Source organism: Salmo salar, chromosome ssa15 (genome assembly GCF_905237065.1).
Source record: "Salmo salar chromosome ssa15, Ssal_v3.1, whole genome shotgun sequence".
NCBI classification, from domain to species: domain Eukaryota; kingdom Metazoa; phylum Chordata; class Actinopteri; order Salmoniformes; family Salmonidae; genus Salmo; species Salmo salar.
In genome coordinates this window covers 6,414,582-6,439,274 of record NC_059456.1, presented here as the reverse complement: position 1 = coordinate 6,439,274, position 24,693 = coordinate 6,414,582, and the positions used below count along the sequence as shown (strand labels likewise).

Here is a 24,693-nt window from a genome sequence, read left to right as displayed (position 1 = left end):
CAACTGTTGATTGGCGCTTTAACGTAGAATTGTCTCCCCAGGCGTCCCCAGAGCGCTCCACCAGGACACAGCAGAAAGAATTCCAGTCCTACATCCTGGACTCTGTCATGGAACACCTACTGGCTGCTGATGTCCTCCTGGGTACTTCCGCACTACACCGCACCGCACCGCACTGCACCGCACCGCACTACACCACACCGCACTATACCGCACCACACCACACTACACTACACCGCACCACACCACACACTGCTCTACGAATCAGAGATAAACCCTACAGAACACAATAACCAGCCAATCAGAGAAGAACCCTACAGAACACAATAATCAGCCAATCAGAGAAGAACCCTACAGAACACAATAATCAGCCAATGGGAAAAGGCTGGAGATCTCCAGAGCCGCCTCCAGCTCCAACAGCCTGATGAAGACATCCTCAAAGCTTGAATACCTATCTAACCACCTGTAGTCTCCAGTCTATAATATACTATTCTAACCACCTGTAGTCTCCAGTCTATAATATAATATTCTAACCACCTGTAGTCTCCAGTCTATAATATACTATTCTAACCACCTGTAGTCTCCAGTCTATAATATACTATTCTAACCACCTGTAGTCTCCAGTCTATAATATAATATTCTAACCACCTGTAGTCTCCAGTCTATAATATACTATTCTAACCACCTGTAGTCTCCAGTCTATAATATACTATTCTAACCACCTGTAGTCTCCAGTCTATAATATAATATTCTAACCACCAGTAGTCTCCAGTCTATAATATACTATTCTAACCACCAGTAGTCTCCAGTCTATAATATACTATTCTAACCACCTGTAGTCTCCAGTCTATAATATACTATTCTAACCACCTGTAGTCTCCAGTCTATAATATACTATTCTAACCACCTGTAGTCTCCAGTCTATAATATACTATTCTAACCACTTGTAGTCTCCAGTCTATAATATACTATTCTAACCAGTCTATAATATCCAGCAGGTGGCGGTAATTCACCATCCTGTTTACACTCCGCCATAAAACCAGCAGAAGAAGAAGACACACACACACACACACACACACACACACACACACACACACACACACACACACACACACCTACTGGTTGTTGACGTCCTCCTAGATACACACACACACACACACACACACACACACACACACACACACACACACACACACTGGTTGCTGACATCCTCTAGATACACACACACACACACACACACACACACACACACACACACACACACACACACACACCCATACTGGTTGCTGACATCCTCCTAGATACACACACACACACACACACACACACACACACACACACACACACACACACCATCCTCCTAGGTACTGACCTACTTTTATAGAAAACATCCAGTGATCATTCATGAGAGGAGGCAGGTCGCTGTGTTAGAGGCAGAGCAGCAGCCAGACGATTGATGGTTAAAACACAACTGGGGAACTGTTGGTTAAAAAGACACACACATTTCCATTCTAACCAAATATCCCCCCACACTTCTCCTTCTAGGTGAGGATGCATCCTTGCCCATCACCGTTGGAGGGAGCTACCAGGTGCTGGTCAACAACGTGTTCTACTTCACACAGCGCGTGGTGGACAAGCTGTGGCAGGGCATGTTCAACAAGGAGTCCAAGATGGTGGTGGAGTTTATAGTGCAGCTTATAGGACAGGTGAGGACGACCTAGACCCAAGGTTTCCTCAATATCTGATTTATTCCAGGTCCGGCACATGCTGAAACGGGACGGGCAGGATTAATTGTCCTGATGGCGCACGCACATACAAGCGTACAGTGCCTTTTAGAATGTATTCACACCCATTTACTGATTCCTCATTTTTTTGTGTTACTGCCTGAATTTAAAAGGGATTAAATTGAGATTTTTCTGTCACTGTCCTACACACAATACACCTGAATACAAAGTGATATGTTTGGAACAAATCCAATACAACACATTACTGAGTACCACTCTCCATATTTTCAATCATAGTGGTGGCTGCATCATGTTATGGGTATGCTTGTCATCATGTTTTTCAGGATAAGAAAATAAATGAGCTAAGCGCAGGCAAAGTCCTAGAGGAAAACCTGGTTCATTCTGCTTTCCACCAGACACTGGGAGATGAATTGATTAGTTATATTACATTAGTTATATTACATTCGTTTTATTACACTAGTTATATTACAGTAGTTATATTACATTAGTTATATTACATTAGTTATTAGTTATACTATATGAGTTACAGTAGTTATTACATTAGTTATATTACATTAGTTACATTGCATTAGTTATATTACATTAGTTATATTACAATAGTTACATTACATTAGTTATATTACATTAGTTATATTGCATTAGTTCTATTACATTAGTTATTAGTTATACTATATGAATTACATTAGTTATATTACATTAGTTATATTACATTCGTTACATTACATTAGTTATATTACATTAGTTACATTACATTAGTTACATTAGTTATATTACATTAGTTACATTACATTAGTTATATTACTTTTGTTATATCACTTTCGTTGGATTACATTAGTTATATTACATTAGTTATATTACATTAGTTATATTACATTAGTTATATCACTTTAGTTGTATTACATTAGTTATATTATGTGAATACATTCTGAATACACTGTGTATAGAAATACAACATATGCAGTTCCTGTGTGTGGTGAACCCAGGACTAGAAACAGTCTGATTACAACAGTACAGTACTCAGAAACAGTCTGATTACAGCAGTACAGTACTCAAACAGTCTGATTACAGCAGTACAGTACTCAGAAACAGTCTGATTTACAGCAGTACAGTACTCTGAAACAGTCTGATTTACAGCAGTACAGTACTCTGAAACAGTCTGATTACAGCAGTACAGTACTCTGAAACAGTCGGATTTACAGCAGTACAGTACTCTGAAACAGTCTGATTACAGCAGTACAGTACTCAGAAAGTCGGATTTACAGCAGTACAGTACTCAGAAACAGTGTGATTACAGCACTACCGTACTCAGAAACAGTATGATTACAGCAGTACCATACTCAGAAACAGTCTGATTACAGCAGTACCGTACTCAGAAACAGTCTGATTTACAGCAGTAGAGTACTCAGAAACAGTCTGATTACAGCAGTAGAGTACTCAGAAACAGTCTGATTACAGCAGTAGAGTACTCAGAAACAGTGTGATTACAGCAGTACAGTACTCAGAAACAGTCTGATTACAGCAGTACAGTACTCAGAAACAGTCTGATTTACAGCAGTACCGTACTCAGAAACAGTCTGATATACAGCGGTACAGTACTCAGAAACAGTCTGATTACAGCGGTACAGTACTCAGAAACAGTCTGATTACAGCGGTACCGTACTCAGAAACAGTGTGATTACAGCAGTACCGTACTCAGAAACAGTCTGATTTACAGCAGTACCGTACTCAGAAACAGTCTGATTACAGCAGTTCCGTACTCAGAAATAGTCTGATTTACAGCAGTACCGTACTCAGAAACAGTCTGATTACAGCAGTACCGTACTCAGAAACAGTCTGATTACAACAGTACAGTACTCAGAAACAGTCTGATTACAACAGTACAGTACTCAGAAACAGTCTGATTACAGCAGTACAGTACTCAGAAACAGTCTGATTACAGCAGTACAGTACTCAGAAACAGTCTGATTACAGCAGTAGAGTACTCAGAAACAGTCTGATTACAGCAGTAGAGTACTCAGAAACAGTCTGATTACAGCAGTAGAGTACTCAGAAACAGTCTGATTACAGCAGTAGAGTACTCAGAAACAGTGTGATTACAGCAGTACAGTACTCAGAAACAGTCTGATTACAGCAGTACAGTACTCAGAAACAGTCTGATTTACAGCAGTACCGTACTCAGAAACAGTCTGATATACAGCGGTACAGTACTCAGAAACAGACTGATTACAGCGGTACCGTACTCAGAAACAGTGTGATTACAGCAGTACCGTACTCAGAAACAGTCTGATTTACAGCAGTACCGTACTCAGAAACAGTCTGATTACAGCAGTTCCGTACTCAGAAATAGTCTGATTTACAGCAGTACCGTACTCAGAAACAGTCTGATTACAGCAGTACCGTACTCAGAAACAGTCTGATTACAACAGTACAGTACTCAGAAACAGTCTGATTACAACAGTACAGTACTCAGAAACAGTCTGATTACAGCAGTACAGTACTCAGAAACAGTCTGATTACAGCAGTACAGTACTCAGAAACAGTCTGATTACAGCAGTACAGTACTCAGATTTACAGCAATAGGGTACTCAGAAACAGTCTGATTTACAGCAGTACCGTACTCAGAAACAGTCTGATCAGTACTCGGTTTGACACAACTAACCAGCAAATGAATGATTTTATTAATTGAACCAACAAGCCAACCTTTACGTCTCTGCCAGACTTACTTAACTGAACCAATAGAGCTTTTAGGTGAAACACAGCCGTGTTATTTAGAAGTGAATGTAGGCCAGCAGTGTTCATGTCTGTGGTGGTACTGCTTTGGAACAAGAGGATTTAGTAAGATTTCAAACACGTACTTAATCAGTCCTCAGAATCCATTGGCTGTTATAAAACAGGACTATTATTTCCACACTCCGCCAAGCCTACGGTAGGATGTCTTAACCCCGATCAACTCTCTGGAGAAGAAAGACCCTTTCTGCAACCAACTCTCCCCTCTCGGGCATTGCAGGCCATAGATCATAAGACCAGTCTTTCTTAAAATGTTCCACCTCTCTTTTCTCCCGCTTCCAGTCCAAGAGGCGGTCGCAGAGTCTGTCTCTGGACTCTCTCTACCACTGTCTGAACCGTACGGTCCTGTACCAGCTGTCTCGACCTCACAAGACCGTACCTCAGCAGGTAGCTCTGCTGGACTCTCTACGGGTGTTGACCGTCAATCGTAACCTGGTGCTGGGACCAGGCAACCACGACCAGGAGTTTGTAGCCTGTCTGGCTCACTGCTTCATCAACCTACACGTTGGGAGGTAGGTCTGGGACTGAGGTGGGTTTGTCTGTCTGTTTTAGCTAGCTTGAATTCGTTGCGTTGCTCGAGACATTTATGGCAGGTGTATGTCCTGATCAGTGAGTTTGAGGCCTATGAAGTGTTGAGCTGGCTAATCAAATGACAACAGGCTGCAAAAACTGCACTGAGTAAGCTTATTCCTATCTATGGGTGAGTGGTGTATGCTGACTCTCTCTCTCCTGTTCCTCCCTCTTTCTCTCTCCTCTTCTTTCTCTGTCTCTCTCTTCTTCTGTCTCTCTCTCTTCCTCTCTCTCCTCTCCCGTCCCTCCCTCTTTCTCTCTCCTCTTCTTTCTCTGTCTCTCTCTTCTTCTCTCTCTCTCTTCCTCTCTCTCCTCTCCTGTCCCTCCCTCTTTCTCTCTCCTCTTCTGTCTCTCTCTGTCTCTCTCTACTCTCTCTCTCTTTCTCTCTCCTCTTCTGTCCCGCTCTCTCTGTGTCTCTCTCTCTGTCTCTCCCTCTTTCTCTTTCACCATCTCTCTCTCTCTCTCTCTCTCTCTGTGTCTCTGTCTCTCTGTCTCTGTGTCTCTCTGTGTGCAGCAGTGTGGAGGGTTTTGGTTTGGAGGCAGAGGCTCGTATGACCACCTGGCACGTCATGATGCCCGCTGAGAATGGACCTGATAACAGACACAGCCAGGAAGTTAGCGAAGGTAACATAACGTCTGACTTGTCTGTGTGTCTGTCCGTCTTTCTCTCTGTCTCTCTGTCTTTCTCTCTCTGTCTTTCTTTCGGGTATCAAAGTGTGTTTCTATGTGTGTGTGTTCCTAACTCCTATCCTGTCTGTCCCCCAGGTCGCCAGCTGCTGCTGAAGGCAGTAAACCGTGTGTTACTAACTCCTGTGTGTCCCCCAGGTGCTGCTGAAGGCAGTAAACCGTGTGTTACTAACTCCTGTCTGTCCCCCAGGTCCCCAGGTGCTGCTGAAGGCAGTAAACCGTGTGTTACTAACTCCTGTGTGTCCCGCAGGTGCTGCTGAAGGCAGTAAACCGTGTGTTACTAACTCCTGTGTGTCCCCCAGGTGCTGCTGAAGGCAGTAAACCGTGTGTTACTAACTCCTGTCTGTCCCCCAGGTCCCCAGGTGCTGCTGAAGGCAGTAAACCGTGTGTTACTAACTCCTGTCTGTCCCCCAGCTCCCCAGCTGCTGCTGAAGGCAGTAAACCGTGTGTTACTAACTCCTGTGTGTCCCCCAGGTGCTGCTGAAGGCAGTAAACCGTGTGTTACTAATTCCTGTCTGTCCCCCAGGTCCCCAGCTGCTGCTGAAGGCAGTAAACCGTGTGTTACTAACTCTTGTCTGTCCCCCAGGTCCCCAGCTGCTGCTGAAGACAGTAAACCGTGTGTTACTAACTCTTGTCTGTCCCCCAGGTCCCCAGCTGCTGCTGAAGGCAGTAAACCGTGTGTTACTAACTCCTGTCTGTCCCCCAGGTCCCCAGCTGCTGCTGAAGGCAGTAAACTGTGTGTTACTAACTCCTGTCTGTCCCCCAGGTCGCCAGCTGCTGCTGAAGGCAGTAAACCGTGTGTTACTAACTCCTGTGTGTCCCCCAGGTGCTGCTGAAGGCAGTAAACCGTGTGTTACTAACTCCTGTGTGTCCCCCAGGTCCCCAGCTGCTGCTGAAGGCAGTAAACCGTGTGTTACTAACTCCTGTCTGTCCCCCAGGTCCCCAGCTGCTGCTGAAGGCAGTAAACCGTGTGTTACTAACTCCTGTCTGTCCCCCAGATCCCCAGCTGCTGCTGAAGGCAGTAAACCGTGTGTTACTAACTCCTGTCTGTCCCCCAGGTCCCCAGCTGCTGCTGAAGGCAGTAAACCGTGTGTTACTAACTCCTGTCTGTCCCCCAGGTCCCCAGGTGCTGCTGAAGGCAGTAAACCGTGTGTTACTAACTCCTGTCTGTCCCCCAGGTCCCCAGCTGCTGCTGAAGACAGTAAACCGTGTGTTACTAACTCCTGTGTGTCCCCCAGCTCCCCAGGTGCTGCTGAAGGCAGTAAACCGTGTGTTACTAACTCCTGTGTGTCCCCCAGGTGCTGCTGAAGGCAGTAAACCGTGTGTTACTAACTCCTGTGTGTCCCCCAGGTCGCCAGCTGCTGCTGAAGGCAGTAAACCGTGTATGGACAGAGCTGATGCACAGTAAAAGACCCATGTTGGAGGACATCTTTAAGGTGTCCCTCCCCACCAACGACAGAGGACATGTAGATATCAGCACTGCTCGGCCTGCCCTGGAGGAACCTGCCCTGAAGAGCTGGCAGAACCACCTGGGTGAGAGAAAACACACACATCTAGACAGACGGACACACACACAGAGATGAAAACACAAACACATACAGTGTATTCGGGAGGTATTCAGACCCAATTACTTTTTCCACATTTTGTTACGTTACAGCCTTATTCTAAAATGGATGAAATCGTTTTTTTACCCTCATCAATCTACACACAATACCCCATAATGACATCACAACACCCCATAATGACATCACAATACCCCATAATGACATCACAATACCCCATAATGACATCACAATACCCCCATAATGCCATCACAATACCCCATAATGACATCACAATACCCCATACTGACATCGCAATACCCCATAATGACACAGCGAAAACAGGTTTTTGGAAATGTTATATTTACGTAAGTATTTCTGACCCTTTACTCACACCTTTGGCAGCGATTACAGCTTCAAGTCTGAAAAACATCCCCACAGCATGATGCTGCCACCACCATACTTCACCGTAGGGATGGTGCCAGGTTTCCTCCAGACGTGACGCTTGGCATTCAGGCCAAATAGTTTAATCTTGGTTTCATCAGACCAGAGAATCTTGTTTCTCATGGTCTAAGAGTCTTTAGATGCCTTTTGGCAACTCCAAGCGGGCTGTCATGTGCCTTTCACTGAGGAGTGGCTTCTGTCTGGCCACTCTACCATAAAGACCTGATTGGTGGAATGCTGCAGAGATGGTTGTCTTTCTGGAAGGTTCTCCCATCTCCACAGAGGAACTCTGGAGCTCTGTCAGAGTGACCATCGGGTTCTTGGTCACTTCCATGACCAAGGCCCTTCTCCCCTGATTGCTCAGTTTGGCCGGGCGGCCAGCTCTAGGAAGAGTCTTGGTGGTTCCAAACTTCTTCCATTTAAGAATGATTGAGGCCACTGTGTTCTTGGGGACCTTCAATGATGCAGAAATGTTTTGGTACCCTTCCCCAGATCTGTGACTCGACACAATCCTGTCTCTGAGCTCTACGGAGAATTCCTTCAACCTCATGGCTTGGTTTTTGCTCTGACATGCACTGTCAACATTGGGACCTTATATAGACAGGTGTGTGCTTTTCCAAATCATGTCCAATCAATTGAATTTACCACTGGTGGACTCCAATCAAGTTGTAGAAACATCTCAAGGATGATCAATGGAAACAGGATGTACCTGAGCTCAATGTCGAGTCTCATAGCAAATGGGACTGAATACTTATGTAAATAAGGCATTTCTGTTTTTTATTTGTAATAAATTTGCAAACATTTCTAAAAACCTGTTCTCACTTCATCATTATGAGGCTGTAACGTAACAAAATGTGGAAAAAGGGCATTACTTCAGAAAGGTCACGTTAACTCCGTACAGACTGTTTAGTGGTCAGGGGGATATTATAATCAGCTTTACCATGTGTTGTTTGGAGAGCAGAGCAAGCCAAGTTAGGACCGGAGCCGCCAGCATACTGGAAGACTGTTGGACAACCTCTGTCCCTTTCTCTGTTTCTCTGTTTCTCTGTCCCTCTGTTTCTCTCGCTCTCCTCCTTCTCTCTCTCTCGCTCTCTCCTCTCTCCCTCCCTCTTTACTCATCTCTCTCCCTCCCTCTTTACTCCTTCCTCTCACTCCCCTCTCTCTCTCTCTCTCTGTCCTCTCTCCCTACCTCTTTACTCCTTCCTCTCCCTCCCCTCTGTCTCTCTCTCTCTCTCTCTCTCTCTCTCTCTCTCTCTTTCTCTCCTCTCTCCTCTCTCCCTCCCTCTTTACTCCTTCCTCTCTCCCTCCCTCCCTCCCCCCTCTCTCTCTCTCCCCCTCCCTCTCTCTCGCTCTCTCCTCTCTCCCTCCCTCTTTACTCCTCTCTCTCTCTCTCTCTCTCTCTCTCTCTCTCTCTCTCTCTCACTGTCTCTCTCACTGTCTCTCTCACTGTCTGTCTCTCTCTCTGTCTCTCTCTCTCTGTCTCTCTCTCTCTCTCCCTCTCTCTCTCTCCCCTCTAGTCCATGAGAAGAAGTGTATTAGCAGAGGCGAGTCAGTGGCTCCGGCCAGCCAGTCCAAGCTGTCTCGGGTCAGTAGTGGGTTCGGTCTGTCCAAGCTGACCGGCGCTCGACGCAACAAGAAGGAAAACTCCCTGAACAAGAACAACCTTTCTGCACAGGTACACACACACACACGCATTTATACTCATGCATGCACACTCACAGCAGCCAGCAGCATACCACCCTGCATCCCACTGCTGGCTTGCTTCTGAAGCTAAGCAGGGTTGGTCCTGGTTGGTCCTGGTCGGTCCCTGGATGGGAGACCAGATGCTGCTGGAAGTGGTGTTGGAGGGCCAGTAGGAGGCACCCTTTCCTCTGGTCTAAAACAATAATATCCCAGGGCAGTGATTGGGGACATTGCCCTGTGTAGGGTGCCGTCTTTCAGATGGGACGTTAAATGGGTGTCCTGACTCTCTGTGGTCACTAAAGATCCCATGGTACTTTAGTTAACCCTGGTGTCCTGGCTAAATTCCCAATCTGGCCCTCATACCATCACGGACACCTAATAATCCCCAGTTTCCAATTGGCTCCTTCATCCTCCCTCCTCTCTCCTTTAACTATTCCCCAGGTCGTTGCTGTAAATGAGAATGTGTTATCAGTCAACTCACCTGGTAAAATAAGGGTTAAATAAATAAACAAACACAAACACCCACATTAACCAGGTAAATTCCTTCCACCAATAGGAGACGTTCCAGTGGATGTTCACCCACATAGCGGTGGTGAGGGACCTGGTGGCCATGCAGTATAAAGAGTACCAGGAGGTAAGAACACTACAGTACTCACTGCGTTGTTTACTACAGTACTCACTGTGTTGTCTACTACACTACAGTACTCACTGCATTGTCGACTACAGTACTCACTGTGTTGTCTACTACAGTACTCACTGTGTTGTCTAGCACTACAGTACTCACTGCATTGTCTAACACTACAGTACTCACTGCGTTGTCTACTACACTACAGTACTCACTGCATTGTCTAACACTACAGTACTCACTGCATTGTCTAACACTACAGTACTCACTGCATTGTCTACTACACTACTCACTGCGTTGTCTAACACTACAGTACTCACTGCGTTGTCTACTACACTACAGTACTCACTGTGTTGTCTACTACGGTACTCACTGCATTGTCTACTACACTACATTACTCACTGTGTTGTCTACTACGGTACTCACTGCGTTGTCTACTACACTACAGTACTCACTGCGTTGTCTACTACACTACAGTACTCACTGCGTTGTCTACTACACTACAGTACTCACTGTGTTGTCTACTACGGTACTCACTGCGTTGTCTACTACGGTACTCACTGCATTGTTTACTACACTACAGTACTCACTGCATTGTCTACTACACTACGGTACTCACTGCGTTGTCTACTACAGTACTCACTGCGTTGTCTACTACAGTACTCACTGCGTTGTCTACTACAGTACTCACTGCGTTGTCTACTACACTACAGTACTCACTGTGTTGTCTACTACGGTACTCACTGCGTTGTCTACTACACTACAGTACTCACTGCGTTGTCTACTACACTACAGTACTCACTGTGTTGTCTACTACGGTACTCACTGCGTTGTCTACTACAGTACTCACTGCATTGTTTACTACACTACAGTACTCACTGCATTGTCTACTACACTACGGTACTCACTGCGTTGTCTACTACAGTACTCACTGCGTTGTCTACTACAGTACTCACTGCGTTGTCTACTACACTACAGTACTCACTGTGTTGTCTACTACGGTACTCACTGCATTGTCTACTACACTACAGTACTCACTGTGTTGTCTACTACGGTACTCACTGCGTTGTCTACTACACTACAGTACTCACTGCGTTTTCTACTACAGTACTCACTGCGTTGTCTACTACAGTACTCACTGCGTTGTCTACTACAGTACTCACTGCGTTGTCTACTACACTACAGTACTCAATGCGTTGTCTACTACACTACAGTACTCACTGCATTGTCTACTACAGTACTCACTGCGTTGTCTACTACACTACAGTACTCACTGCGTTGTCTACTACACTACAATACTCACTGTGTTGTCTACTACACTACAGTACTTACTGTGTTGTCTACTACAGTACTCACTGCGTTGTCTACTACAGTACTCACTGCGTTGTCTACTACACGACAGTACTCACTGTGTTGTCTACTACACGACAGTACTCACTGTGTTGTCTACTACAGTACTCACTGTGTTGTCTACTACAGTACTCACTGCGTTGTCTACTACAGTACTCACTGCGTTGTCTACTACAGTACTCACTGCGTTGTCTACTACAGTACTCACTGCGTTGTCTACTACACTACAGTACTCACTGTGTTGTCTACTACAGTACTCACTGTGTTTTGTCTACTACACTACAGTACTCACTGCGTTGTCTACTACACTACAGTACTCACTGCATTGTCTACTACACTACAGTACTCACTGCATTGTCTAACACTACAGTCGTGGCCAAAAGTTTTGAGAATGACACAAATATTAATTTTCAGAAAGTCTGCTGCCTCAGTTTGTATGATGGCAATTTGCATATACTCCAGAATGTTATGAAGAGTGATCAGGTGAATTGCAATTAATTTCAAAGTCCCTCTTTGCCATGCAAATGAACTGAATGCCCAAAAAAACATTTCCACTGCATTTCAGCCCTGCCACAAAAGGACCAGCTGACATCATGTCAGTGATTCTCTCGTTAACACAGGTGTGAGTGTTGACGAGGACAAGGCTGGAGATCACTCTGTCATGCTGATCGAGTTCGAATAACAGACTGGAAGCTTCAAAAGGAGGGTGGTGCTTGGAATCATTGTTCTTCCTCTGTCAACTATGGTTACCTGCAAGGAAACACGTGCTGTCATCATTGCTTTGCACAAAAAGGGCTTCACAGGCAAGGATATTGCTGCCAGTAAGATTGCACCTAAATCAACCATTTATCGGATCTTCAAGAACTTCAAGGAGAGCGGTTCAATTGTTGTGAAGAAGGCTTCAGGGCGCCCAAGAAAGTCCAGCAAGCGCCAGGACCGTCTCCTAAAGTTGATTCAGCTGCAGGATTGGGGCACCACCAGTACAGAGCTTGCTCAGGAATGGCAGCAGGCAGGTGTGAGTGCATCTACATGCACAGTGAGGCAAAGACTTTTGGAGGATGGGCTGGTGTCAAGAAGGGCAGCAAAGAAGCCACTTCTCTGATATTCTGCAAAAGGTACAGGGATTGGACTGCTGAGGACTGGGGTAAAGTCATTTTCTCTGATGAATCTCCTTTCCGATTGTTTGGGGCATCCGGAAAAAAGCTTGTCCGGAGAAGACAAGGTGAGCGCTACCATCAGTCCTGTGTCATGCCAACAGTAAAGCATCCTGAGACCATTCATGTGTGGGGTTGCTTCTCAGCCAAGGGAGTGGGCTCACTCACAATTTTGCCTAAGAACACAGCCATGAATAAAGAATGGTACCAACACATCCTCCGAGAGCAACTTCTCCCAACCATCCAGGAACAGTTTGGTGACGAACAATGCCTTTTCCAGCATGATGGAGCAACTTGCCATGAGGCAAAAATGATAACTAACTGGCTCGGGGAACAAAACATCGATATTTTGGGTCCATGGCCAGGAAGCTCCCGAGACCTTCATCCCATTGAGAACTTGTGGTCAATCCTCAAGAGGCGGGTGGACAAACAAAACCCCTCAAATTCGGACAAATTCCAAGCATTAATTATGCAAGAATGGGGTGCCATCAGTCAGGATGTGGCCCAGAAGTTAGTTGACAGCATGCCAGGGCGGATTGCAGAGGTCTTGAAAAAGAAGGGTCAACACTGCAAATATTGACTCTTTGCATCAACTTCATGTAATTGTCACTAAAAGCCTTTGACACTTATGAAATGCTTGTAATTATACTTCAGTATTCCATAGTAACATCTGACAAAAATGCTAAAGCCACTGAGGCGGCAGACTTTGTGAAAATTAATATTTGTGTCATTCTCAAAACTTTTGGCCATGACTGTACAGTACTCACTGCATTCTAGCACTACAGTACTCACTGTGTTGTCTAACACTACAGTACTCACTGCATTGTCTAACACTACAGTACTCACTGCATTGTCTAACACTACAGTACTCACTGCATTCTAACACTACAGTACTCACTGCATTCTAACACTACAGTACTTACTGCATTGTCTAACACTACAGTACTCACTGCATTGTCTAACAGTACAGTTCTCACTGCATTCTAACACTACACTGTCTCTGACAATAATTCCTATCTGATCTCTATATTCTGAACCTGACAGACACATGTAACAATCTGCCTAAACACACAGTACACTCTCTCCCTCTCTGTCTCCCTCTCTGTCTCCCTCTCTGTCTCCCTCTCTGTCTCCCTCTCTGTCTCCCTCTCTGTCTCCCTCTGTCTCCCTCTCTGTCTCCCTCTCTCTCTCTGTCTCTCTCGCTCTCTGTCTCTCCTTCTCTTCCTCCCTTCCCTGTGTCACTCTCTCTCTCTGTCACTCTCTCTCTCTGTCACTCTCTCTCTCTGTCTCTCTCTCTCTCTGTGTCTCTCTCTGTCTCTCTCTCTCTGTCTCTCTCTCTGTCTCTCTCTGTCTCTCTCTCTCGCTGTCTCTCTCTCTTTCTCTCTCTCATTCTCTCTCCCCCCCACCCTGTCAGAGGCAGCAGAATGTTCTAAAGTACGTGACCGAGGAGTGGTCGTCTATAGAGTATGAGCTGCTGAGAGAGCGGGGCCTCTGGGGGCCCCCCATCGGATCCCACCTGGACAAGTTCCTGCTGGAGATGACTGAGGGGCCCTGTCGCATGAGGAAGAAGATGGTCCGCAACGACATGTTCTACATACATTATCCATACGTCCCCGAGCCTGAACCCAGCACTAACGGCCAAGTACAGGTAATGTAGTAATACTGTATTAATACTATAATACTACTATAATTGACATTTTACATTTAAGTCATTTAGCAGACGCTCTTATCCAGAGCGACTTAAAAATTGGTGCATTCACCTTATGATATCCAGTGGAACAACCACTTTACAATAGTGCTTCTAAATCTTTTAAGGGGGGGGGGTGTTAGAAGGATTACTTTATCCTATCCTAGGTATTCCTTAAAGAGGTGGGGTTTCAGGTGTCTCCGGAAGGTGGTGATTGACTCCGCTGTCCTGGCGTCGTGAGGGAGCTTGTTCCACCATTGGGGTGCCAGAGCAGCGAACAGTTTTGACTGGGCTGAACGGGAACTATAACTATAATAATGTAGTTGTACTGTAATAATACTATAATACTACTATAATAACAACGACATGTTCTACATACTTCATCCATACGTGCCCCAGCCTGAACCCACCACTAACGGCCAAGTACCGGTACTACAATAATGTAGTAGTACTGTAATAATACTATAATACTACTACAATAATGTAGTTGTACTGTAATAATACTATAATACTACTATAATAACAACAACATGTTCTACGTATATTACCCATACGTAGCATAACCCGAGCCCAGCACAAAGGGCTCTTTACAGATACTAAAGTTCTACAGCATTATGAAGGACAATGACATGTAGTAACCTAGTTCAAACACTAGGTTAAACCGTCAAAAGTGCCATGTCGTTGTATAGAAAAAAAGCTTACCTTATTCTCCCTACTGTTCCAGTATGTGACCTGTACAGAGCAGGAGATGGGGGTTTGTCCGTCCGTTCATCACAGCCCATGAATGGAGTCTTTGTGAGCGAAATCATGCTACATGAATTAGCCTCATCAGCCACATGACTCAGCCAAGTTCTCAATCGACCCCAAGGGGAAAAAAACAAGGACACTTGTCAGAATGGGGGATATACACAGAGTGTACAAAATATTAGGAACACCTGCTCTTTCCATGACATAGACTAACCGGGTGAATAGAGGCTGTTCTGAGGGAAAAGTGTGGGAAGGGTGCATCTCAATATTATGAAGGTGTTCCTAATGTTTTGTGCACTCAGTGTATGAATGCATATAAACCAACAGTTAGTACCGTTGGGGGGGACTAAAAGGTAAAGGTCGTGCCACGGTATTGGCAGAATCATTACACACAGAAAATGTCATTTTTAGTGCCTGACTGCAACTATATCTGAAGTCCCAGACTGACCAGTCTTCCTGTAGTACTCTGTCCTGCTCCAGCCCAGCTCCTATCCTCCTGTAATACTCTGTCCTGCTCCAGCCCAGCTCCTATCCTCCTGTAATACTCTGTCCTACTCCAGCCCAGCTCCTATCCTCCTGTAATACTCTGTTACTATGTCCTGCTCCAGCCCAGCTCCTATCCTCCTGTAATACTCTGTCCTGCTCCAGCCCAGCTCCTATCCTCCTGTAATACTCTGTCCTGCTCCAGCCCAGTTCCTATCCTCCTGTAATACTCTGTACTGCTCCAGCCCAGCTCCTGTCCTCCTGCAATACTCTGTCCTGCTCAGCTCCTATCCTCCTGTAATACTTTGTTACTATGTCCTGCTCCAGCCCAGCTCCTATCCTCCTGTAATACTCTGTCCTGCTCCAGCCCAGCTCCTATCCTCCTGTAATACTCTGTTACTATGTCCTGCTTCAGCTCAGCTCCTATCCTCCTGTAATACTCTGTTACTATGTCCTGCTCCAGCCCAGCTCCTATCCTCCTGTAATACTCTGTTACTATGTCCTACTCCAGCCCAGCTCCTATCCTACTGTAATACTCTGTCCTGCTCCAGCCCAGCTCCTATCCTCCTGCAATACGCTGTTACTATGTCCTACTCCAGCCCAGCTCCTATCCTCCTGTAATACTCTGTCCTGCTCCAGCCCAGCTCCTATCCTCCTGTAATACTCTGTCCTGCTCCAGCCCAGCTCCTATCCTCCTGTAATACTCTGTCCTGCTCCAGCCCAGCTCCTATCCTCTTGTAATACTCTGTTACTATGTCCTGCTCCAGCCCAGCTCCTATCTTCCTGTAATACTCTGTCCTGCTCCAGCCCAGCTCCTATCCTCCTGTAATACTCTGTCCTGCTCCAGCCCAGCTCCTATCCTCCTGTAATACTATGTTACTATGTCCTGCTCCAGCCCAGCTCCTATCCTCCTGTAATACTCTGTTACTATGTCCTGCTTCAGCCCAGCTCCTATCCTCCTGTAATACTCTGTTACTATGTCCTGCTCCAGCCCAGCTCCTATCCTCCTGTAATACTCTGTTACTATGTCCTACTCCAGCCCAGCTCCTATCCTACTGTAATACTCTGTCCTGCTCCAGCCCAGCTCCTATCCTCCTGCAATACGCTGTTACTATGTCCTACTCCAGCCCAGCTCCTATCCTCCTGTAATACTCTGTCCTGCTCCAGCCCAGCTCCTATCCTCCTGTAATACTCTGTCCTGCTCCAGCCCAGCTCCTATCCTCCTGTAATACTCTGTCCTGCTCCAGCCCAGCTCCTATCTTCCTGTAATACTCTGTCCTGCTCCAGCCCAGCTCCTATCCTCCTGTAATACTCTGTTACTCTGTCCTGCTCCAGCCCAGCTCCTATCCTCCTGTAATACTCTGTTACTATGTCCTGCTCCAGCCCAGCTCCTATCCTCCTGTAATACTCTGTCCTGCTCCAGCCCAGCTCCTATCCTCCTGTAATACTCTGTCCTGCTCCAGCCCAGTTCCTATCCTCCTGTAATACTCTGTTACTATGTCCTGCTCCAGCCCAGCTCCTATCCTCCTGTAATACTCTGTCCTGCTCCAGCCCAGCTCCTGTCCTCCTGTAATACTCTGTCCTGCTCAGCTCCTATCCTCCTGTAATACTTTGTTACTCTGTCCTGCTCCAGCCCAGCTCCTATCCTCCTGTAATACTCTGTCCTGCTCCAGCCCAGCGCCTATCCTCCTGTAATACTCTGTCCTGCTCCAGCCCAGCTCCTATCCTCCTGTAATACTCTGTCCTGCTCCAGCCCAGCTCCTATCCTCCTGTAATACTATGTTACTATGTCCTGCTCCAGCCCAGCTCCTATCCTCCTGTAATACTATGTCCTGCTCCAGCCCAGCTCCTATCCTCCTGTAATACTCTGTCCTGCTTCAGCCCAGCTCCTATCCTACTGTAATACTCTGTCCTGCTCCAGCCCAGCTCCTATCCTCCTGTAATACTCTGTTACTATGTCCTACTCCAGCCCAGCTCCTATCCTCCTGTAATACTCTGTCCTGCTCCAGCCCAGCTCCTATCCTCCTGTAATACTCTGTCCTGCTCCAGCCCAGCTCCTATCCTCCTGCAATACGCTGTTACTATGTCCTACTCCAGCCCAGCTCCTATCCTCCTGTAATACTCTGTCCTGCTCCAGCCCAGCTCCTATCCTCCTGTAATACTCTGTCCTGCTCCAGCCCAGCTCCTATCCTCTTGTACTACTCTGTTACTATGTCCTGCTCCAGCCCAGCTCCTATCTTCCTGTAATACTCTGTCCTGCTCCAGCCCAGCTCCTATCCTCCTGTAATACTCTGTTACTCTGTCCTGCTCCAGCCCAGCTCCTATCCTCCTGTAATACTCTGTTACTATGTCCTGCTCCAGCCCAGCTCCTATCCTCCTGTAATACTCTGTCCTACTCCAGCCCAGCTCCTATCCTCCTGTAATACTCTGTTACTATGTCCTGCTCCAGCCCAGCTCCTATCCTCCTGTAATACTCTGTTACTATGTCCTGCTCCAGCCCAGCTCCTATCCTCCTGTAATACTCTGTCCTGCTCCAGCCCAGCTCCTATCCTCCTGTAATACTCTGTCCTGCTCCAGCCCAGCTCCTATCCTCCTGTAATACTCTGTCCTGCTCCAGCCCAGCTCCTATCCTCCTGTAATACTCTGTTACTATGTCCTGCTCCAGCCCATTTCCTATCCTCCTGTAATATTCTGTTACTATGTCCTGCTCCAGCCCAGCTCCTATCCTCCTGTAATACTCTGTCCTGCTCCAGCCCAGCTCCTGTCCTCCTGTAATACTCTGTCCTGCTCCAGCCAAGCTCCTATCCTCCTGTAATACTCTGTCCTGCTCCAGCCCAGCTCCTCTCAGTGTCATCCTCTGGTCCCCCTCATGATCTCAGCCTCAGCCCTAACTCTCCTACAGTTAGCATCTGTCTGACAACAGGGTGAACTGACTTAAACAGACTTGCCATTTATACACTATGTGTGAAGCCATAGTTAGGAGTTGGTTAGACAGCCCCCAAACAGTGGATGCATGGTGAATGGCTGTCCAGTAGATGGTACAACGTGTGTCTACGAGCCTGAGCCTTGCCTCGTCATGGAAGGTCCATTTACGGGACCATTTTGGATACAAATTTCGATAACTGTTTCACTTGAAACGACTCAATGAACTTCTGTGTGGTTTGAGCATTTTGCAAACATGATTGACACTGAATGGATTTCAATGGACTAATTGAAAGCCGCATCAATTAGCTTCCTGTTTTTTGGGGGGGGGTTTTGATGCTTATTCGTCAGTGTTCTTCATGTCAACAGCCTCCCATCACTAATTAACCTCACCTCTCTTCGTCTTCCTCTCTTCCTCTCCTCTCTTCCTCTTCCTCTCTTCCTCTTCCTCTCTTCCTCCACTCTCTTCCTCTTCCTCTCCTCTCTTCCTCTTCCTCCCCTCTCTCCCTCTCCTCTCTTCTTCCCCTCTCTTCCTCTTCCTCCCCCCATCCAGAAGCCGGTGCGTTACCGCCGAGCGATCAGCTACGACAGTAAGGAGTACTACATGAGACTGCTGTCAGGGAACCCTGGGATGTACCAGCATTCCGTAGAGCAGGACACTGAGGGAGAGACCACTCGGCAGGAACCTGGAGAGGTGCACGGAGAGGATACCATCGCCAGAGTCAAAGGTAAGACGGACAGAGGACACATAGCAAGACAGTAGTGCTGAGTGATTAGTGCTCTTTGAGGTCGGTTCAGTTTCAGTTAGATTATTATATTATTATTATTAATTTTTTTTAAATTCTGTTTATTATACCACTTTTTCTCCCCCACTTTCGTGGTATCCAATTGGTAGTTACAGTCTTGTCTCATCGCTGCAACTCCCGTACGGACTCGGGAGAGGCGAAGGTCGAGAGCCGTGCGTCCTCTAGCCGCACTGGTTCTTGACACTATGCCCACTTAACCCAGAAGCCATCCGCACCAACATGTCAGAGGAACCACCGTTACACCTGGCGACCGTGTCAGCGTGCACTGAGCCCGAACCGCCACAGGAGTCGCTAGTGCGCAATGGGACAAGGATATCCCTGCCGGCCAAACCCTCCCCTAACCCGGACGACGCTGGGCCAATTGTGCGCCGCCCCATTGGTCTCCCGATCGCGGCCGGCCGTGACAGAACCTGGACTCTAACCCAGAATCTCTAGTAACACAGCTAGCACTGAGATGCAGTACCTTAGACCACTGAGACAGAGCCTGGACTCTAACCCAGAATCTCTAGTAACACAGCTAGCACTGAGATGCAGTGCCTTAGACCACTGAGACAGAGCCTGGACTCTAACCCAGAATCTCTAGTGACACAGCTAGCACTGAGATACAGTACATTAGACCACTGAGACAGAGCCTGGACTCTAACCCAGAATCTCTAGTAACACAGCTAGCACTGAGATGCAGTGTCTTAGACCACTGAGACAGAGCCTGGACTCTAACCCAGAATCTCTAGTAACACAGCTAGCACTGAGATACAGTACATTAGACCACTGAGACAGAGCCTGGACTCTAACCCAGAATCTCTAGTAACACAGCTAGCACTGAGATGCAGTACCTTAGACCACTGAGACAGAGCCTGGACTCTAACCCAGAATCTCTAGTAACACAGCTAGCACTGAGATACAGTACATTAGACCACTGAGACAGAGCCTGGACTCTAACCCAGAATCTCTAGTAACACAGCTAGCACTGAGATGCAGTGTCTTAGACCACTGAGACAGAGCCTGGACTCTAACCCAGAATCTATAGTAACACAGCTAGCACTGAGATGCAGTACCTTAGACCACTGAGACAGAGCCTGGACTCTAACCCAGAATCTCTAGTAACACAGCTAGCACTACGATACAGTACCTTAGACCACTGCTCCACTCGGCTGTTATAGCAGCAAAGGGGGGGGACCAACTCCATATTAATACCCATTGATTTTGGAATGAGATGTTCGACGAGCAGGTCTCCACATACTTTTGGTCATGTAGTGTATCTCAAGAGAAACTGAGCATTCAGCTCACAGAAGAAAGGAGAAAAAAAAGGAACGAAATGGAATTCAAATAATTGAACCGAAAGATGTTAATCGCTCAGCACTACAAGACACACACCCACACACACACACACACACACACATTAGAGACATGAGAAGAGGTCATTCAGTTATACTAAAACACAGCTCTCAGAGAGACTGTGAGGAAACTAAACTGCATGTATGACTGTTTACTGCCTCTATCAAACATCAGTGGGGGTAACTACTGCCAGCGTTAAAGGTACTCCACATTCACACCATCACCAAGGTCATAGTTACTCACACACTTGTTTGTACACACATTTTTTTCAGATTACATTTATTTAAGAGTCAAATGTTCTTCCCCCCCCCCTCCAGGTCTGGTGAAGGCCCCTCTGAAGAGGTCACGCTCCACCACAGACAGAGCTGATGAGGAACAAGACCTGCTCCAGGAACAGATCTTAGAGTCAGGAGGTCTGGACGAGGAACAGAGGACAGACAACACATCACTGCTACGACTACTGGAGGAGGGAGAGAAGGTAAGAGGACAGGGGGAGGAGGTCAGACGAGGGGGGAGGAGGTCAGACGAGGGGGGAGGAGGTCAGACGAGGAGGGAGGAGGACAGACGAGGGGGGAGGAGGTCAAACGAGGGGGGAGGAGGTCAGACGAGGGGGGAGGAGGTCAGACGAGGGGGGAGGAGGTCAGACGATGGGGGTAGGAGGACAGACTGGGAGAGGAGGTCAGACGAGGGGGGAGGAGGTCAGACGAGGGAGGAGGAGGTCAGACGATGGGGGTAGGAGGACAGACGAGGGAGGAGGAGGTCAGACGAGGGGGGAGGAGGTCAGACGATGGGGAGGAGGTCTGACGGGGTTTATTCTGGGGTCCTAACTAACCTAAATGTTTGTAACCATGAATCTAACCAGTATGTTGTATCACCAGATCCAGCACATGTATCGGTGTGCCCGGGTGCAGGGTCTGGACACCAGCGAAGGGCTCCTCCTGTTCGGGAAAGAGCACTTCTATGTCATAGATGGTTTCACCATGACCGTCAGCAGAGAGATCAGAGACATCGAGACGCTGCCCGCCAAGTGAGTTGATCAGCTTTAGTATTGCAAATGGATTGTGGCGTCTTTCAATGTAATTGTCTACATCATATCCAATCCCCCATATGTTTTTGTATTTTTTATAAATATATACTTATATATATTTTTTAAAATATATTTTCTTTTACTATTTTCTTCTAACTCTACCACCCCTCCCCTAATGGGAGTAAACTAATGGACAACAACACTTAGTCTTCTACTTCTAACTTAGACATACTATATACATTTTACGTTAGTTATCTTCTTTTTTTGTAATTTTTTTGTCCCACCCAATCTCTGAACACTATCTAGTTTTGATCTATATTTGCCATATATGTTTGCTGGTTCATGAATACGGTGTATTCGGACCCCTTCCGTTTTTCCACATTTTGTTACGTTACAGCCTTATTCTAAAATGGATTAAATAAAAATTGTTCCTCATCAATCTACACACAATACCCCATAATGATAAAGTGAAAAACAGAAATACCTTATTTACATTAGTATTCAGACCCTTTTCTATGAGACTCGACATTGAGCTCAGGTACACCCTGTTTCCACTGATCATCCTTGAGATGTTTCTACAACTTGATTGGAGTCCACCTGTGGTAAATTCAATTGACTGGACATGATTTGGAAAGGCACACACCTGTCTATATAAGGTCCCATGGTTGACAGTGCATGTCAGAGCAAAAACCAAGCCATGAGGTCGAAGGAATTGTCCGTAGAGCTTCAAGACAGGATTGTGTCGAGGCACAGATCTTGGGAAGGGTACCAAAACATTTCTGCAGCATTGAAGGTCCCCAAGAACACAGTGGCCTCCATCATTCTTAAATGGAAGAAGTTTGGAACCACCAAGACTCTTCCTAGAGCTGGCCGCCCGGCCAAACTGAGCAATCTGTGAAGGGCCTTGGTCAGGGAGGTGACCAAGAACCTGATTGTCTCTCTGACAGAGCTCCAGAGCTCCTCTGTGGAGATGGGAGAACCTTCCAGAAGGACAACCATCTCTGCAGCACTCCACCAATCAGGACTTTATGTTAGAGTGGCCAGACAGAAGCCACTCTTCAGCAAAATGCATATGACAGCCCACTTGGAGTTTGCCAAAAGACACCTAAAGACTCTCAGACCATGAGAAACAAGAGTCTCTGGTCTGATGAAACCAAGATTGAACTCTTTGGCCTGAACGTCAAGCGTCACGTCTGGAGGAAACCTGGCACCATCCCTAAGGTGAAGCATGGTGGTGGCAGCATCATGCTGTGGGGATGTTTTTCAGTGGCAGGGACAGGGAGACTAGTCAGGATCGAGGGAAAGATGAACGGAGCAAAGTACAGAGAGATCCTTGATGAAAACCTGCTACAGAGCGCTCAGGACCTCAGACTGGGGCGAAGGTTCATCTTCCAACAGGACAACGACCTTAAGTACACAGCCATTACAATGCTGGAGTGTCTTCGGGACAAGTCTCAATGTCCTTGAGTGGCCCAGTCAGATCCCGGATTTGAACCCGATCTAACATCTCTGGAGAGACCTGAAAATAGATGTGGAGCGACGCTCCCCACCCAACCTGACAGAACTTGAGAGGATCTGCAGAGAAGAATGAGAGAAACTCCCCAAATACAGGTGTACCAAGCTTGTAGGGTCGTATCCAAGAAGACTTGAGGCTGTAAACGCTGTTAAAGGTGCTTCAACAAAGTACTGAGTAAAGGGTCTGAATACTTATGTAAATGTGAGATTTCAGTTTTCCTTTTAAATACATTTGCAACAATTTCAAAAAATATGTTTTTTGCTTTGTCATTATGGGGTGCTGTGTGTAGATTAATGAGGGGGGATAAAAAAAAAAATCTGTTTTAGAATAAGGCTGTAACGTAACAAAATGTGGAAAAAGTGAAGGGGTCTGAATACTTTCCCGAATGCTCTGTACATCCCAAAAAGTTTAACTGGAAGGGAGTACTCTAGGAGAAGTTTGAGTTTTGACATGTCTCTCTGTCTCCAGTCTGCATGAGACCATCATCCCCAGAGGGGCGAGGCAGGGTCAGAGCCAGTTGAAGAGGACCTGTAGTATCTTTGCCTACGAGGACATCAAGGAGGTCCACAAGAGACGGTACCTGCTGCAGGTGAGCAGTGCACTAACTTGGTTGCTGATTTGTTGCTTGTGACATGTTGATTAGTCTCAACTTGCTCACCTTGGTCATGTACAGTTGAAGTCGGAAGTTTAGCCAAATACATTTAAACTCAGTTTTTCACAATTCCTGACATTTAATCCTAGTACAAATTCCCTGTCTTAGGTCAGTTCGGATCACCACTTTATTGTAAGAATGTGAAATGTCAGAATAATAATAGAGACAATTATTTATTTCAGCTTTTATTTCTTTCATCACATTCCCAGTGGGTCAGAAGTCTACATACACTCAATTAGTATTTGGTAGCATTGCCTTTAAATTGTTTAACTTGGGTCAAACATTTTGCGTAGCCTTCCACAAGCTGCCCACAATAAGTTGGGTGAATTTTTGGCCCATTCCTCCTGACAGAGCTGGTGTAAATGAGTCATGTTTGTAGGCCTCCTTGCTCGCACACACTTTTTCAGTCCTACCCACACATTTTCTATTGGATTGAGGTCAGGGCTTTGTGATGGCCACTCCAATACCTTGAATGTGTTGTCCTTAAGCCATCTTGCCACAACCTTGGAAGTATGCTTGGGGTCATTGTCCATTTGGAAGACCCATTTGCGACCAAGCTTTAACTTCTTGACTGATGTCTTGAGATGTTGCTTCAATATATCCATATAATTTTCTTTTCTCATGATCCCATCAATTTTGTGAAGTGCACCAGTCCCTCCTGCAGCAACGGTTGGGATGGTGTTCTTCAGCTTGCAAGCATCCCCCTTTTTCATTCAAACATAACAATGGTCATTATGGCCAAGCAGTTCTATTTTTGTTTCATCAGACCGGAGGACATTTCTCCAAAAAGTACCATCTTTGTCCCCATGTGCAGTTGCAAACCGTAGTCTGGCTTTTTTATGGCTGTTTTGGAGCAGTGGCTTCTTCCTTGCTAAGCGGCCTTTCAGGTTCTGTTGATATAGGACTCGTTTTACTGTGGATATAGATACTTTTGT

General features: G+C 46.3%; 1 protein-coding gene across 5 annotated transcripts in view; it reads left to right on the top strand.

Moving 5' to 3' along the window:
* Positions 1–24,693, top strand: part of LOC106570917 (WD repeat and FYVE domain-containing protein 3) — a 326,816-nt gene that overhangs the window by 252,648 nt on the left and 49,475 nt on the right. For all 5 annotated transcript variants that reach the window (XM_045695421.1, XM_045695420.1, XM_045695419.1 and 2 more), the window contains 12 exons: positions 42–141; positions 1,543–1,703; positions 4,812–5,041; positions 5,614–5,723; positions 7,137–7,319; positions 9,289–9,446; positions 10,011–10,088; positions 13,998–14,231; positions 18,976–19,150; positions 20,881–21,041; positions 21,442–21,590; positions 23,575–23,695. In XM_045695421.1, coding sequence (XP_045551377.1) covers positions 42–141; positions 1,543–1,703; positions 4,812–5,041; positions 5,614–5,723; positions 7,137–7,319; positions 9,289–9,446; positions 10,011–10,088; positions 13,998–14,231; positions 18,976–19,150; positions 20,881–21,041; positions 21,442–21,590; positions 23,575–23,695 — 1,860 coding nt within the window. The remainder of the gene's footprint in view (positions 1–41; positions 142–1,542; positions 1,704–4,811; positions 5,042–5,613; positions 5,724–7,136; positions 7,320–9,288; positions 9,447–10,010; positions 10,089–13,997; positions 14,232–18,975; positions 19,151–20,880; positions 21,042–21,441; positions 21,591–23,574; positions 23,696–24,693) is intronic.